The sequence below is a fragment of the Struthio camelus genome, chromosome 22, assembly GCF_040807025.1.
Source record: "Struthio camelus isolate bStrCam1 chromosome 22, bStrCam1.hap1, whole genome shotgun sequence".
Lineage (NCBI taxonomy): Eukaryota > Metazoa > Chordata > Aves > Struthioniformes > Struthionidae > Struthio > Struthio camelus.
In genome coordinates, this window is record NC_090963.1 from 8,992,478 (window position 1) to 9,010,111 (window position 17,634).

The 17,634-nt window shown below is 53.0% G+C and overlaps 2 protein-coding genes across 15 annotated transcripts in view; one reads left to right on the forward strand and one right to left on the reverse strand.

Annotated features, from left to right (window-relative positions):
• Positions 1-2,008, forward strand: part of PKNOX2 (PBX/knotted 1 homeobox 2) — a 94,331-nt gene extending 92,323 nt beyond the window's left edge. For all 10 annotated transcript variants that reach the window (XM_068916639.1, XM_068916640.1, XM_068916641.1 and 7 more), the window contains one exon: positions 436-2,008. In XM_068916639.1, coding sequence (XP_068772740.1) covers positions 436-662 — 227 coding nt within the window. In that variant the 3' untranslated portion in view covers positions 663-2,008. The remainder of the gene's footprint in view (positions 1-435) is intronic.
• FEZ1 (fasciculation and elongation protein zeta 1) lies at positions 1,841-17,634 on the reverse strand. 5 transcript variants are annotated; one of them, XM_068916649.1, is made up of 10 exons: positions 17,560-17,634; positions 14,800-15,109; positions 10,979-11,075; positions 9,851-9,964; positions 8,150-8,339; positions 6,435-6,706; positions 4,865-4,945; positions 4,588-4,663; positions 3,836-3,901; positions 1,841-1,935 (listed from the first exon to the last, which is right to left on the reverse strand). In XM_068916649.1, the coding sequence occupies exons 2-10, from the start codon at positions 15,078-15,080 to the stop codon at positions 1,841-1,843; spliced, it is 1,272 nt and encodes a 423-aa protein (XP_068772750.1). In that variant the 5' UTR covers positions 15,081-15,109; positions 17,560-17,634. The 5 variants fall into 5 exon arrangements, with proteins under 5 accessions (XP_068772750.1, XP_068772751.1, XP_068772754.1 ...); XM_068916650.1 differs by lacking the exon at positions 17,560-17,634 and adding an exon at positions 17,171-17,192; XM_068916651.1 differs by lacking the exon at positions 1,841-1,935 and adding an exon at positions 3,160-3,290.

Here is a 17,634-nt window from a genome sequence, read left to right on the forward strand (position 1 = left end):
ATGAGGTGAAGAGGAGAGAAAAGATGAAAAGATGAGTAGAAAAGAGATGAGAAAGATGAAAGAAGATGAAGAGACGAGATGAAAGATGAAGAGACGAGATAAAAGAAGCTCAAGAGGTGAGTTGAGAAGCTGCAAGAGAAATGAGGAGACTAGACAAGAAGAAGGAAGATGGAAGAGAAGACGAAAAGATGAAGAAAAGGGAAGAAAATGTGAAAGAAGGTGAAGATGGAGGAAGAGAGAAGAAGAGAAATGAAAAGCGGCTAGACAAGAGGAGATGAAGAGGAAATCAAGATGAACAGAAGAGGAGAACAGAAAGGTAGATAGGGCTTCCCGCTTGGGATCATAGAGGCACAGGGGTGGCGAATTTGTGTTTTTCCTCCTCTTTATATGAGTGGCAGGGCATTATTTTAATTTTTTTTTTTTTCCCCACTGCAGGCTCCCTCAGCATGGACAGCCTGCAGCCTCTCTCCTCAGCCACAGCCACCATGGCCATGCAGCAGGCCATGCTGGTGGCCCATGACGACTCCCTTGACGGTACCGAGGAGGAGGAGGATGAAGAGGAGGAGGAAGATGAGATGGAGGAGGAGGAAGACGAGGAGGAGGAGCTGGAGGAAGAGCCTGGCGGCGCCCTCGGCTTGGACCACAGTGACTCGCTGGAGTAGCGAGGCGCCTGCCGTACCGCAAGGAGGACGCCCGCCCCCCAACCTACCGAGAAAGGAGACAAAAGGGGGGGGAAGGAGATTTTTTTTTTTAGGAAAAAAAAAATGCTAATTTCAGCCCCTCATGAATGTCCCATTGGGGAACAACGGGAGTGCGCCAGGCTCTGCTATGATCCTCTGGCTTATTTAAGTGAAGGACACGTTTACAAGGCACATATTGTGGCCGGTTTTTTTCATTTTTTTTTCTCCCCTTTTTCCCTTTCTTTTTGATAAAAAGCAGGTCCATTGGGCAAGCCGTTTCCCCCGCGATGGCTGATCTTGTGTGGCGCCGTTTTCTTCCCCCTGCCACCAGCTCCGTTCCCACCGCTTTGATTTCCTGGCACAGAAGGACAGATGCCTCTTTTTTCGGCTTTTTTTTCTTTTTTCCCCTGAAAAAATGTCGGACGGTCGCACCGATCGCCACTCTCCGTGCATGGGAAAAGCCCTGAGTGCAAACCGGATTTTCAAACGGTTTAATGGCCCAAAACCTTCACATCTGGGGACTTGATATGTGACTTGCTGGAAAAGGCCAACCCCCCCCACCCCAAATCCTTTAATTTATGTGCTAAAAACCCAGTGAATCTGGAAAAAAAACCCACCCTCGTTAATAAGGGCTGTGATTGGCTACAGAAGCAGGCAAAACCTGCTGTAAGCAAGACTTTCCCATGGCGTTTTGACACCAAGTCAGTAAAAACGATGAAAAAAACAGATTTTTTTCACTCAAAACACAATGGCGACCTGGAGAATCACCCAGGTGGAAGGAAATTAAAGTCACAAAAACAAAGATTCAGCCCCAATATTGCTCCCTCCATCCACTGGGAAAGACGCGGGCAGGATAATGTTTTTTTTTCCCCTCAAACGCCCCGAAGAAGCCTGGGGGAACGCGACCCTGCAAAAAAATGCCATTTTGAGGGGATTTTTAATGGTATTAAAATGGGAAAATTTGCCTTACAACGCAGCACAGGACGGAAGCGGTGTCAGGGGCTTGCTTTGGCCCCCTGGGGAAAAAAAATTGCGTTTTTCTCCTGCAGGTTCACCCCAAAAAGGTAGGATTTATTCGCTTATAAGGATTTTGCGGCTGGGAGAATCACCCTTTTTTTTTTCTTTGGCCTTTTTCTGGCTCTTGAGGAGTTGAGAAGAAATCACCGCTGTGGGATAAAAGGGGCAGCGGTGCCACGACGTGATGCAATGGGCTGAAACGCCTGTTTTTCGATACTGATTCTGGCGTGAATGTAATCTGTAATTTCATAAAGAATTCATTGTAATTTAGTATTAATTCATGACCATTTATTATAAAGTGCTACGAGACGACGTTTTTGCCCCTGTATTTTATTGGGCGCTTCTTCTGCTGGGGCCGGTGCAGATGGAGTGAAAACAGGGGAATTGCCCCCGAAATGCATGGCTCCCCGCTGGGATCCACAAAAAGCTGGTGCTTGCTCAAACCAAGCAAATCTCACCCGAAATGAGCGATGCACTCTGGAAATGAGTGTTTCTAAAAATGAGATGCGCCTCCCGCCCCACTGCCGAAATGAGTGGTGCTCCACCAAAAAGGAGTGATGCTCCCCCAAAATGAGGGACGTAGCCCAAAAATGATTCTCCCCACAAATGAGCAATGGAGCTCAAAAATGAGCGATTCTCCCCAAAATGAGCAGTGTTCCCTCAGAATGTGTGATGCTAGCCCCAAAAAGAGCAAATCCTGTTCAAAAAGAGTGATGTAGCCCAAAAATAAGCAATTAACCCCCCAAATGAGCAGTGCTCCCCCAAAATGAGCCACAGACCCCCTAAAACGAGCAGTGCTCCACCAAAGTGAGCTGTTCTCCCCCAAAATGAGCCATGTCCAGCAAAATGAGTGCTTTCCCCCCAAAATGATCAGTGCTCCCCAAAAGGAGATGCTCCCCCCAAAAACTGTGATGCTCCCCCAAAATGAGTGCTGTAACCTAAAAATGAGCAATTCTCCTCCAAACGAGGGATGTACCCCAAAATGAGTGGTGCTCCCACAAATTGTGTGACACAGCCCAAAAATGAGCAGTTGTCCCCCAAAAGGAACATCACTACCCCCAAAATGTGAGGCTGCCCCCAAAATGAGTAATTCTTCCTCAAAATGAGCAAGGGCAATGCTCCCCCCCATTGAGTAATTCTCCCCCTACAAATGAGCAATGCTCCCCAAAAATGTTATGCCCCCAAAATTCATGACTCTCCCCCCAAATAATTTCTCCCTCAAAATGAGATATTGTCCTCACAATGAGTGATACTCCCCCAAAATGCATGTTCCCGAAATACGAGCAATACAGCCCCAAGGGGATGATCCAATGCTGCAAAAATCTGCAATTCCCCCTAAATTCGGTTTTGAGGGTTTTTCTTTTTTCCCCTCCATTTGCAGCTTTTCTGTAGCATCACTTGCAGCAAAAGTCTGTCCTAGGTACCCACAGGCGAGTGGAGGACGAGGCAGGAGGTGGGGTGGTTAATTAATTAAACGAATTAATTTATTTATTTCCCGGCAGTGTGTGGGGGGAGGGGTGAGGGGCAGCGGTGGCCCGTTTTTCTCGGGTTTGGCCCCGGTTTCGGCAGCGCTGCGTCAGGTCGGGCAGAGCACTGCAAGAGAGAGACCATCGCGAGCGGACGCGAGGGGGCATGAGGGTGCACGGAGGACATGGGTGAATGCACAAGGGTGCAAAGGGGGATGCACAAAAGGTGCAAGAACAATGCACAGGAATGCACAAGGGATGCATGCAGTTACAAAGGGGGGGGAATGCAGAAGAGATGCAGGAGGGTGCAAGGGGGGGTGCACAAGGGCTGCACAAGCATGCAAGGGGGATGCAAGAGGGATGCACAAAAGGTGCAAGAATGATGCAGGAGGGATGCACAAGTGTGCAAGCTGGATGCGTGGCGGGGGTGGAAGAGGGATGTATGAGGGTGCAATGGGGATACACATTTGCAAGAAAGGTGCAAGAATGATGCTTCAGTGATGCATGAGGGTTGCAAGAGCGAGGCACAGGGTATGTATGAGGGTGCACGGGGATGCACAAAAAGTGCAAGATAATGCAAGAATGATTCACAGGGGATGCACGAGGGTTCATGAGGCCACCTGGCACAGGCTGGAGGCCACGCAGGCGTCCTAATGAGACAGCCGTCATTACCTTTGAGGATGTAGTCCGTCAGCAGGGTTGGCACCTTCTCGTTCCCCTCCTTCATGGCGAAGAGGACTGGAAGGGGGCAAGGGGCTGTGAGGAGGCACCCACTGCACCTGCCCCCCCATTAATTACACACGAGCTGCAAGCCAATTAGGCAGCCCCACTGCCACCAGCTCCCGCCCTTCCAAAATGTCCCTTTCCCCCTTCTCCATAGAAAATCAGGTATTTTTACCCCAAATCAGCTGTGCCAAGGGTTGCAAAACTGCAGGGGTTGCCTCAAATTGACCATGCCACAGTGATACAAAATGGGTGATTGCACTCCACATTGACTGTGCTGCAATGATGCAAAACGAGCCCCCCCCCCCCAAACTGGCCATACTGCAGTTATGCAAATATGAACAATTGTGCCCCAAACTGGCCATGCTGGGGGTTGCAAACCAGGTGATTGCATCCCAAACCAGCTGTGCTGCAACGATGCAAAATGGGCAACTGCACCCCCCAAATGGGCCACGCCAGGGGTTGCAAAATGGGGAACTGTGCCCCAAGTGAACTGTGCTGCACCAATGCAAAACAAGTGATTGTGCCCTAAACCACGTTGCAATGATGCAAAATGGACAGCTGCACCCCAAACAGGCTGTTCTACAATGACACAAAATGCGTTATTTCATTCCAAATCAACCATGCTGCTATGATGCAAAATGGGCGATCGCACCCCAAATTGGCTGTGGCACCCCAAAGCTGCCCAAGCGAGGACTCACTGTTGGTGAGCATCTGCAGGTCCTCGACGGAGGGTGGCGAGCCCTTCTTCTCGTAGGGGATCACCGTGTTCAGGTACTGCAAAAAGAACAACCCCAAAACCCATGCAAAAAGCGATAGCAATTAAAAATGCATTTCCTGCACTGCCCCGAATCAGTGCAATTGCAAGCTTGTGCGATCACAAGCTGCCGCTTTTTTTGGCTGATGCAGCAAAGGGTTAATTTTAATTTGCATGGGGTTTTTGGTTGTTTTGGGGCAAAAAAGGGCAAAAGGGAGAACCTGCTTGTCGGCGGTGCCAGAGCCGAAGGTGTGCCGGATGCCCGTCTGCAGGATGCTGGAGATGCCCTCCATGCTGAAGCGCTGTGGGGAGCAGTAGCCTGGTCCCCACAGGTCCCCTTCCACATCCCCACATCCCCTCCCATGTCTCCGCGTCCTTGTCCCATCCCCATCCTGGTCCCCACATCCCTGTCCCCATGTCTTCCCCCCCCCCCCCCATCTCGGTCCCTGTGTCCCCATCCTTGCCCCCATATCCTTGTCCTGGTCCCCATGTTCTTGTCCTCTCTTGGTCTCCATATCCCCATCCAAGTCCCTGTCCCCCATCCCAGTCCCTCTGTCCCATCCCCATCCCTGTCCCCATCCCCATCCTGGTGCCTGTGTCCCTGTCCTGGTCCCCATGTCCTTGTCCTCACTGTGGTCCTGTATCCCCATCCCAGTGTCTTCCACCCCCTCATAGTCCCCATTGCAGTCCCTGTTCCCACCTTTCCATGCCGGTCCCCACATTCCCGTCCCCATCCCCATGTCCTTGTTCTCCTCCTGGTCCCTGTGCCCCCATCCTGGTCCCCAAGTGCCCATCCCCATGTTCCTGTCCTATCCCATGCCTGTGTCCCTCTTCTGGTGCCCCCATCCTCATCCCCATCCCATCCTGGTCTCTGTCCCCATGCCAGTCCCTGTCCCCATGTCCCCATCTCCAACCTGGTTCCTGTTCCCATCCCGGTCATCACATCCTTGTCCTCGTGTCCCCATGTCTCCACCCCCATGCCTACATCCCTACATCCTGTCTCCATCCCCAACCTCAGACCTTCATCCCTGCCGCCATGTCCTAGTCCCATCCCTGTCCTGTCCCTGTCCCATCCCTGTCCCCAGGCCTGGGGACACCCCTCACCACGCGGGCACCCTCCCACTGCCCACCACCACCCACAATGCACAACTGCTGCCTACTCTGTACAGCCGCAATCTTATCCCTGCAGTTGTGATTCTGCAATCACTATTTTACCCATGCAATTCCTGTTTTTTATCTGTGCTATCGCTATTTTACCTGAGCAATTGCTATTTTTATCCGTGCAATTGCTATTTTATTGATTCAGCTACTATTTTATCCGCTTGCTATTCCAGCTTTACAACTACTATATTATTGATCTGACTGCTATTTGCTCTATGCAATTGCTATTTTATCTATCCAACTACTACATTACCTATGCAACTGCTACTTTATTTGAACAACTGCTAGTGTCTCTACCTGCTTGCTATTTGCTCTACGCAATAGCTATTTTATCTATCCAGGAGCTACACTATTAATGCAATTCCTATTTTATCTGTGCAACTGATATTTTATCTACTTGACTGCTGTTTTATTTATGCAATAGCTATATTACCTATTCAACTGCTATATTATGTACCTGACTGCTGTTTTATCTATCCAGGTTGCGTTTTATTTATCGAGTTGGCATTTTATGAGTGCAATTGCAATTTCATCTCCCCAGGTGCTCTTTTCTCCATGCAATCCCTCTTTTCTCTCCCTGATTGCTACTTTTTCTATGCCATGGCTATTTCCCCCGTGCTGGGGTCGTACCTTGCGGGGCATGTGGGGGCCGCGCTCGGGGCGCCCGCTCTGGAGGCTGAGCCCCTTGTCGCGGCGGCGGCGGCGGGCGGCCTCACGCTGCTCCCGCTGCTCGCCTTGCACGGCCAGCAGCGCCCCGATGAACGCCGTCTTCACCTCCTTCTCGAAGGCCAGCTCGTCACGGCGCGCCAGCTGCGCCACCAGCTCCGCCGAGAGCGCCCGGCTCGCCGCCTCTGCCCTCCCTGCCGCCGCCGACAGCTCCGCCGCCGATAGCCGCCCCAGGCCTGCCGCACACGCATGGCGGCGAAAGGCATGGGGCATTGCGCGAAATGCAGGGTGCAATTAGCAAAATGCATGGTGCAATTGGAGAAGCGCAGGGTGCAGTTGGAGAAATGCATGGTGCAACTGGAGGAATGCATGGTGCATTTAGCCCCTCGCACGGCACATTTGGGGAAATGCACAAGATATCTAGCAAAATGCATGGTGCAGTGGGGGAAATGCATGGTGACTGGTGCATTCAGTGATACGCACAGTGCATTTGGCAAAATGCACGGGGCAAGCAGAGAAGCACATGGTGCACGGAGCACTTAGTGAAACGCACAGTGCATCTAGCAAAATGCACAGTGCAATGGGGGAACTGCACAGTGCATGGAACGCTTAGTGAAACACACCATGTGTTTGGCAAAATGCATGAGACATTTAGCAAAATGCACTGTGCAAGCTGTGAAAGGCATAGTACATGGTGCATTTAACACACACAAGGCATTTGAGGAAAGGCATGAAATGTCTAGCAAAATGCCTGGTGCAATCAGTGAAATGCCTGGTGCATTTAGCAAAAAGCATGGCGCGCCTGGGGAAAGGCACAGGGCAATCAGTGGAAGAGTGGTGCATTTAGCAGCATGCACAGTAAATTTAGGGAAAATGCATGAGACATTTACTCAAACGCACGGCAAAGTGAAATGCATGGTACACGGGTGTGTTTAGTGAAATGCACGACTCATTTAGCAGCACGCACGGTGCACCTGGACAAAGGCACTGTGCAATCAGCAAAATGCATGGTGCACGATGCATTTAGCATCACATACGATGTTTAGCAGCACAAACAGTGCATTTAGGGAAAGATGTGCCACAATCAGTGAAAAGCATGAGATAGCAAAATGCACGGTGCATCTGGAGAAATGCATGAGGTTCAGCAAAATGCACGGTGTAATTAGTGCACAGTGCATTCAGCAAAATGCACGACACTTTTAGTGGTTTGCAAGGTGCTTTTGGGGCAATGCACGGTGTGAGCAGGGAAACTACACCCGCAGCAAAAGTCAGGGTGCAATTAGTGAAACCTGCAGCACGCGCAGGGTGTGTTCACTGAAACACTAAAAGCAATATCCCCCTCAGGCTCTTTTTTTTAGGCAAAGATCCTCCTCCCAGTTCCATATCAGGCGAGCAAACCCCGAAGCCTGGAGATCCCTCCAGCTGGAAAAGCTCGTCCTGATTACCTGAATGTACAAGATTTTTTCCTAATTTTGGCTATGGGACAGGCCTGCAAGGGAAGACGCCACTTTGGGTGGAAAAAAAACATTTTGGCTGCACAGATGCAGCCCTCGGCTTTATTTCCACCCCGTGGCATTGAGATTTGGTTATTTAACATGGGAATGAGGGCGTTTTGCAAGCCAGTGCTTTTTGGTTGTCCAGTCTGGTGGGAACTGTCCCCCAAATGGGCCTGGCTGTACCTTCGTGGGAGCAGTTGTTGTTGAAGGCAGGGGAGAAGGTGCGCAGCTCCCGCAGCAGGATGGGCTCCGTGCCCCCGCCATCGCCTGCCAACTCGGCCTCAGCCTCCTCCTCCTCCTCCTCCTCTTCAGCCTCGGGGTCGGCCTCTGGGTCGGGTGAGCTCTGCATCAGCTCCTCCAGCTCCTCGATGACCTGAGGGACCACGGAAAGCTGTGTCCTGCCTTGCACTCTCATCTAGATCCTGCACCCATGTTAGCACCTGCATCTGCACCCACATCTGTATCCTGCACCACATTTGCCCTAGAATCCACACTTGCATCTTGCACCCACGTTAGCACCTGCACACGTTTGCACCTGCATCTGCACCTGCACGTGCATCTGCAGTAGCATCCTGCATCTGCATTTACATCCTAAATCTGCACCCACATCTGCATCCTGCACCCATATCTGAATCTTGCGCAGGCAATTTCACCTGCATCTGCACCCCACACCTATAGCTGCATCCTGCATATGATTTTGCACCTATATCTGCCCCCACACCTGCATTCTGCATATACATTTCTATCCTGCATCTGCACCTACATCTGCATCCTGCACCTGCCTTTGCACCTGCACCCACATTTGCCTCCTGCATCCATGTCTACACCCACACACAAACCTGCAACCTGCACCTGCATACTGAATCCTTGCCTGCATCTGCACCTGCATCCACACCTGCAGCCTGCATCAGCATCCGCATGCAGGTCTGCATTGATGCCTGCCTCCACACCTCCATCTGACATCCACACCTCTATCTGCATCTGCATCCTGCATTCACCCCAGCACCTGCATCTATGCCTATATACATACCTGCATCCTCCATGCACACCTGCACCCACATCTGTATGCTGCATCCACGTCTGCATCCGTTCTCTGCATCCACACCTACATCCACGTGTGCATCCTGCATCCACCTCTGCACCGTCTGTTCCAGCCACCAACCTCCTGCATCCACATCCACAACCACATCTGCACGAGCACCTGCACGATGCCTCGACACCTGCATCCTGCATTGCCCCTGCACCTGCATTTTGGCCTGCATTTGCACCTGCACCCACATCTGTACCTGCATCCTGCATGCACACCTGCACATGCGTGTGCCCTGCATGTACAACCACACTTGTGCCTGCATGCTGCATCCACCAGTGCATCCTGCACCAGCACCTGCATCTGTGCCTGCATCCACACACACGGCTGCATCCACATCTGCAACGACATCTTCTCCAGCTTCTGCATCAGCCTCTTGTATGCACATCTGCATCATCTGCAATGGCACCTGCATCCACATCTCCATCCTGTGTCTGCATTCACATCTGCATCTGCACCCTGCCCCTTGCAGGCCGTTCTACATCTGTGCGTGTAGCTGTACCCTGCATCTACCTCCTGCATATGCAATTGTGACTGCACACTGCATCCACACCTGCACCCACATCTACATTTACTCCTGCACCTGCAACCTACATCCTCACCTGCATCTTGCATCCCATATCCATGTCCTGAATTCCAGCTTCATCTGCATCAACACCTACACCTGCGTCCTGTGGCCCCCTATGGCCCAAAACTCAAGATTTGGCCCTTTTTTGTGCTTTGGGAAGACATCGTGGGTCCATGCCATGCTGGGGTGCCTCAGCCCGGTGCTGGGGGGATGTGGGACACAGGGGTACCTGCTCAGCTGTCAGCAGCGGCTCCTCGTTGATGCCGGAGTCGTGCTCGCTCCTCTCAGTGAGCTCTTCCTCCTCGTCATCCTCCTCCTCCTCCTCCTCCTTCTTCCCGCAGAGCTGTGAGGACACACAGGATGTTGGGGCATTGGTGGCACGGCCCCGTGGAGCAGCCACAGGGAGAGGTTTGTAGCAGAAAGGGCTGATCGGGACATCGGATGCGGATGTTGGATGGGGGGGTGTTGGACAGGGATGTGGGACAGGGACATGGGATGGGAAGAGGCTGGATGGGGACATGGGATCGGGAGAGGTCAGATGAGGATGTCGGACGGGGATGTTGGATGGGGAGAGGTTGGACAGGAATGTAAGATGGGAGATGCTGGATGGGAACGTTGAACGTGGATTAGTTGGACAGGGATGTGGGTTGGGAACCTTGGATGAGGAGAGGTCAGAGAGGATGTTGGACTGGGAGAGGTTGCATGGGGAAATGTGGAATGGGGAGAAGTTGGATAGGGACATGTTGGATGGGGACATGGGACTGGGATATTGGATGGGGAGAGACTGGACAGGGACATGGGATGGGGAGATGTTAGATGGGCAGAGGTTGGACAGGGACCATGGGATGGGGAGAGGTTGGAGGGGGACATGGGACAGGGATGTTGGACAGGGCTGTTGGATGGGTACCACCCTTTTTTCCCCGCCTGTGACGATTATTTCCCCTTTTCCGCAGAAGTTGCCCCCAGGAACATACCTCTTCCGCCCTGAATCGCGATGGACTCATGAACATCCCAACAGGCTCAAGTCGGCACCTTTTGGGGTGGTTTCGCTGCCCTCCCGCAACCCCGACTGCAGCTCATGGCATGTGCTCACTATAGCAGGGAAAACACCTTTTTCTCCGCCCAAACGCACCACCTCAGCCCAGTGGAGCCCCAATCTTTCCCTTTTTGGTGTGGTTTCCCCCCAAAAGGGGGATGCCACTGTCCAAAAATGATGAGAAATTACACGTTTTGGTAGTCCGAAGAGCCCCCTCCCCAACGGTTGCTGGGCTTGGGGATGGATTGACAGCTGTCAATCATCATGGTGCAGGATGCCGGGGGGGGCAATGGCTTCTGGGGGGGGGGGTCCTGGGCATACCTGCAGGTCGGCACCATCGGGGGCCTCGGCGTCGGGGAGCAGCCAGTGCCGGGGGGAGCCATGGGGGGCGAAACCATCAGTGAGGGCATCCCAGACCCTGTGGGGAGGCAGGCGGTGAGCAGTGTCCCAAAACGCCCCTGAAACGCCACCTTGGAACACCCCCAAACTCCCCAAAATGCTGTTTGGAAGCATCGCACTGAAATACTCCAAAACACTCCCCAAATGCCACTCTGGAACACCCCCAAATGCCCCAAAGTGCCATCCCAAAATACTGTGCTGAAATACCCCAAAATGCCCCCAAAATGCCGCCCCGCAATACCCCCGAACACCCTGAAACACTGTCCAGAAACACTGCACCAAAATATCCTCACATGCTGCCTTGAAAACCCCTCAAATGCCCCAAAATACAATCCTGAAACATCACCCCAAAACACCCTGAAATGCGCCAAAACACTGCCCTGGAGCACCCTGAAATGCCCCCAAACACCATCCTGAAACATCATGTCAGAACGCCCCCAAACTCCCCAAAACGCTGCCCCAGAATACCCTGAAATGCCCCAAAATGCCACTCTGAAATGTCATGCTGAAACACCCCCAAATGCCCCAAATGTCCCCTAAAACACTGTCTCAGTGCTCTAAAACACCCCAAAACACTGTCCTGGAACACCCCAAGGTGTTCTAAAATGCTATCTGGAAACGCCAGCCCAAAATACCCCACAATGCCCCAAAACGTCACCCTGAAACACACCAAAATACCTGAAACGACCTGAAACATCCTGAAATGCCCCCAAGTGCCATCCTTCCCAAAACACTGTCCTGCAACACTGCCAGAACTCCCTGAAATGCCCCAAAACACCTGGAAATGACCCTAAATGTGATCCTGAAACAGCACTGCAACCACCTGAAATGACCCCAAATGCCACCCTGGAACAGCCTGGAATGCTCCAAAATGCCATCCTGAAGCACCCTGAAATGGCCAGAAACACCCCAAAATGCCATCCTGAAATACCCCAAAATGCTGCTGCAATGCCCCCAAACACCCCTGAATCGGCCCAAAATACCACACTGAAACACCCCAAACGCAGCCCCAAAACACCCCCAAATGGCCCCAAAACCCAGCCCCGGGACACCAAAACCTGCTGCCCTGAAACACTCCCAAACTCCCCCCAAACTGCCCTGACAGACCCCCAAACACCCCAAAAGGGCCCCAAAAAACATGGAAACGTCCCCAGAACACCCTGAAACACCCCAAACACCCTGAAACGCTGCCCTGAACCACAGCCCCAAAACACTCAGAAATCCCCCCACCAAACTGCCCTGAAACACCCAGAAACTGCCCCAAAACACAAGCTGCAGCACTGATGCCCCAAAATGCAAAAAAAAAAAAAAAAAAGAGAGAAAAGGAATAAAAGAAAAGAAAAGAAACACCCCAAACTATGCCCCTCCATGCTATTTTGCCCCTGTGCCTCTGGGGTGGGATTGTTTTTGCCCGGTTTCACCCCCAAAATGGGGAGTGGGGAAGACAAATGAAAGAGAGGAAGGGAAAAAAGAGGAGGAAAAAGGCAAAAAGGGGAAAAGAGACAAAAACAGAGGAAGAAAAAAGGAAAGAGGAAAAGTAGAGAAAGGAAAAAAGGGAAGAAGGGAAAATGGGGAAATAGAAGAAAAGGGAAAAAAAGGGAGGGGGGAAAAGAGGGAGGGGGGAAAAGAGGGAGGGGGGAAAAGAGGGAGGGGGGAAAAGAGGGAGGGGGGAAAAGAGGGAGGGGGGAAAAGAGGGAGGGGGGAAAAGAGGGAGGGGGGAAAAGAGGGAGGGGGGAAAAGAGGGAGGGGGGAAAAGAGGGAGGGGGGAAAAGAGGGAGGGGGGAAAAGAGGGAGGGGGAAAAGAGGGAGGGGGAAAAGAGGGAGGGGGAAAAGAGGGAGGGGGAAAAGAGGGAGGGGGAAAAGAGGGAGGGGGAAAAGAGGGAGGGGGAAAGGGAAAAATTAGAAGGGGAAAATTGGAATTGAAAAGGGGAAATATAGGAAAAGAGGGAAATAGTGAAAAAAGGGAAAAAGAAGAAAAAGGGAGAAAAGAGGGAAAAATGGCAAAAAAGAGATCGAAAATCTCCCCCCCACACAATTTAAGGCAAAACCACCAATTTCCCTCTTCTCCCCACCTTTTTTCATGGCTCAGATCCCCCATTTTCCCCCAAAAGAGTTCCCTCAGCCTCAAATCACCAACAAAACTACTCATTTGGGGTTATTTTTCCCCTCCCTGGCCCAACCCAATTTTTAATTTTCCTTAACTCCCACTTTTCACGCATTAATGCATAAAAATGCACTTGTTAAAACAACCATATTCCTATATGTAACAAAAATGCAGTGAATAAGGAACAAGAGGACAAAAAGAGCAATTAGCTCCAAAACTGGCTTTTTTTCCGGTCTTAAAGTGGCTAGCCACTGCTGGCGTTTTTTGAGTTAATCATAGCCACAATTGGTTAATAATTCGGAAAAAACAGTGCTTTTCAGCCCCAGCCCATCCCCCCCCCCCATGCACACAGAGCTCATTCAAAACTGAGGAAAAAAAGCCCTATTTTGCCCAAACCGACCCAAAACAACACACTAAGCAGCACAAAGCGGCGATGGCGGCGCTCCAGGCACCGGGCCAAAAACCCATTTCTTTTTTCCTACGAAACCCCACCGATTCGGCTGCTTACAAAAAGCAATCAGGCTAAAGGGCATTTGGGTGCAGAAAGCCAGGATATGGGGGCTTTTGGGTGAAAACTGACCGTGTTGCTCAGAGAAAAATGAGCATTTTGGGCTGCAACCCAGAACCCGGCCTCAGTCAGGCAAACCCCCCCACCCCGTGCGGGACAGGCACAAATTGAGCAGCCCCGCCAAAATTTGCATAAAATGGCCCTTTTCAGCAAAAAAACAAAAAAACTAACAAAAAACCCACCCCAAAACCACTGGAACAAAAACCATGCGTTTTCACACAAGCGCCGCTGGGGCAGGATTTGGTGCGTTTTGTGGCTGGGGCCACTCACGGTTCCCTCCACCTTCATTCATAGTTTACTCAACTGCAACTCAGTTTCCTGCACCATCACTCATAATTCACTCCACCGCGACTCTTTACAACACGACTTAGCTTACTACACCGCGACCCATGGTTCCCTCCACCACCACTCATCGTTTACACAACTGCAACTCAGTTTCCTACACCGGGACTCAGTTTCCTACGCTATCACTCATCATTCACTCCACTGCAACTCAGTTTACCTCACTGCCACTGTTCACAATGTGACTTAGCTTACTACACTGCAACTCATAGTTCCCTCCACCACCATTCATCGTTTACTCAGCTGCAACTCAGTTTCCTACAACACGACTCATCGTTCACTCCACCACCTCTCAGTTGACTACAACGCGACTCATCGTTCACTACAACGCCGCTCACAGCTTACTACAATGCCACTCACAGTTCCCTCCAACGCTGCTCGTAGCTTACTCTGCTGCTACTCAGTTCATGCCACCCGTAATCACTCTACTCTGCCGGTACTCATAGTTCATGCCTCCGCCACTCGGAGTTCACTCCGCTGCTGCTCATAGTTACAACATCCCCATAATTTTCTACACCATAACCCAAAGTTTACTTCACTGCCACTCATAGTTTACTCCACCGCAACTCATGGTTCACTCCATCCCGACTCACGACTCACTCCACCGCTATTCATAGCTTACTCCACCGCTACTCATGGTTCACTCTGCTCCCCATAGCTTACTCCACCACCAGGCCATGGTGCTGGGCCCTGCTGGGTGCGTTGCCGGCGGTCGGGGACCTTACTCACTCCTCGTCCTGGAGGCGCTCCTCCTCCTCCTGGGCCTGCAGGCGGCCCCGCACGGGCGCCAGCGCCTCGGTGGCGGCGTCGTAGTTGCGGAAGCAGACAGTGAGCTTCTCGTCGAACTCCTGCACCAGGTCCTCCATTGACTTGAAGCTCATCATCTCGGCCGAGAAGCTCTCGAGCTCAGCCAGCGCCGGGTCCGTGGGGCCCCGTGGGGGCCCCCCGCCGCCGCCGCTGCCGGGGCCCTCCTCGAACTCCTCCTCCAGGCTCACCAGGGGTGCCTCCATCCTCGCCACCACCCGTGTCTCCGCCTTAGCTGCCAGGAGAGGGGCCCTGTGAGGCTCATGGGGCTCCCTGGCCCCCAGGAACCAATAATAACCTAGTAATAACCTGGTAATGACCTGATAGCAACCTAGTAGTGACCTGGTAGTAACCTAGCAGTGACCTGGTAGTAACCTAATGATAACCTGGTAATAAACTGGTAGTAACCAATAGTACCTTACCACTGCCCTTGGAGCATCCTAGCAGCGTTGTGAATACACCCTGAGAGCCACTCCTGTTGTCCTGCTACTATACTAGCAGCATCTTAGTAGTAGCCTGATAGTACTAATACACTCCTTGCATCCCAAAAGCACCAGAGTGTTGCCCTGAGGGGGGCCCAAAAACATCTAAACACCATCATTTTTAGTGTCAGGCCAGTGTCTGAGTAGCATCTTAGCAGGGTGCCAGCAGTTTCCTAGTGGTGGCCGGATAGTTATCAGCAACGAGCTGCTAGCATCCTCACAGTATCTTAGCACTCCTCTAAGAGCATCGCAAAAAACTCTGAACACCGTTTCTTCTAGTGTCCTGGTAGTGTCTTAGCAGTATCTTCACAGCATGCTGGAAGTGTCTTGCTAGAACCAGCAGCATCCGAGTAGCATGCTAAGAGAATCGTTGCGCTACAGCAACAGCATCTGCAAAGTGGAGCTCTTTCCAGTGCACTGGTATCTTAGGGGTATTCGGACAGTAACCTGAGGGTACCCGGACAGTATCTTAGGGGTATCCTGATATTGTTCTAAGGGCATCCTGAGAGTATCTAAGGAGTATCCCAACAGTGTCTCAGGAGTATCCTGATAGCACCTTAGGAGTACCCCAAAAGCAACCTAGGAGTATCCTGATAGTATCTTAGGAGTATCACGAGAGTAACCTAGCAGTATCATTATAGTATCGTAGGGGTATCCTGAGAGTATCCCGAGCATCTCAGTAGTAACCCGGGAGTAACCCCATAATAAGTCACCTCTCTGCTAGGAAGCGTGTTGCTACCCCAGACCACCCCAGGCCTGGTCCTGCTGCCACCAGGGCTGGGGGTGACTACACTCAGCTTTTAGGGGAAAACCTAGCCAGATGAGGAAAACTGTTGTTGCTGCCTTTTTTTTTTCTTGGATGGGGGGGAGGTGCCACAACGCCACCGCTGTGCGCCCACCTTCGCGTTACGCTGGTGGGGGTTAAGTGCAATAGGGCACCCTCAAGCAAGCCTGGCACAAACCCCATGCAAGCCCCATGCAAGCCATGTACAAGCCCTGTGCAACCTCCCTGCAAGCCCATGCCACCCCTGTGCAAGTCTTATGCAACTGCTGTGCAAGCCCAGTGCAACCCCTTTGCAAGCCTGGTGCAAACCCCACGTAAACCCTGTGCAAACCTAGTGTGATTCTGTGTAAACCCGGTGCAAGCCCCACATGACCCCTGTGCAAGCACAGTGCAACCCCCTCACCCCACCCCACCCCTGCCAGCCGCGGCGCAGCAGCGGGACCCTCGCAGGCTCTGCTGAGTCATCTGCAGAGGCATAGCAGCACAGGGCTGTGCAGGGTGCACATACACGTGCACCAGCGCAGGCTCCAATGCAAGCATCACCTCCCCAGTGTGCACCTCTGCACGCCGTGCACCATGCAGCTGCATACAGGCACGCACCACTACCTGGGTGCACTGGGCATGCATGCAGCACAGACACGTGCATGCACCCTCGCACGTCTGCACTGCACAGGCATGCACCCCCACCCGGGTGCATTTGAACATGTGCACCCCAGCGCAGGCATGCACGCGCCCCCCACACGAGTGCATGCGTTCACCCCGTGCATGCATGACTCCCCACACACATGCACCAACACACATGTGCTCCGCACATGCATGCACCTGTGCCCTCATGCATGCAAGCCAAACGTGCACACTATGCATGCACGCACACACCCCATGCATGCATCACTCCCCCCACCCCGTGCACGTGTGCACCTCCGCACCACTGCACCGGCAGATGTGCACCCCATGCGTGCATGCGCCCCCGCTCTCGCGCACCCCCGTGCACCACCCCCGTGCATGCATGCAGCCCCGTGCACGCACGCACCCAAGGTCTGCACCACCTGATGCGTATCCCCCCCGAAAGTCCCTTGCCCCCTCCCCACCCCGCACCCCGCAGTGCATCCCACAATGCACCACGGCTGCAGGTGGTGGTGGGGGATGTGCAGCGCAGTGCCCGCTGCACCCCTCCCGGGGCATCCCCCCAAAATCCTCCCCGCCCACAATGCATTGCGCCGCCCGCATTCCCCCCCACCCCACCCCGATGCAAACCCGGGCTGCCCCCTCCCCGTGCACGGAAAAGCAGCACCCAATGCACCCCCGCAGCATGCACCGCCCACCTTGCACCCCCCCAGAGCCCGGCCCGCCGCGCACCTCTGGGTGCCCCCCCAAATCTCTCGAAATCCCCCCAAAACCCCGCGCCCCCCCCGCCCCCACCTGCGGCCCCGCATCCTCCCGCGCCGCCGCCGCGCGCGCGCACCCACGGGGGGGAGGGGCCGGGCGCGGCGCCGC

Bases quoted from the DNA above. Each gene is read 5' to 3' on its own strand.
- FEZ1 (XM_068916649.1), bottom strand. From the start codon at position 15,080: ATGGAGGCACCCCTGGTGAGCCTGGAGGAGGAGTTCGAGGAGGGCCCC. The intron at 6,707-8,149 runs GTACAGCCAGGC...CGTGTGCGGCAG, and splicing joins CAACAACTGCTCCCACGAAG to GCCTGGGGCGGCTATCGGCG. The intron at 3,902-4,587 runs GTGAGTCCTCGC...GCCCCCTTCCAG, and splicing joins CCTGCAGATGCTCACCAACA to TCCTCTTCGCCATGAAGGAG.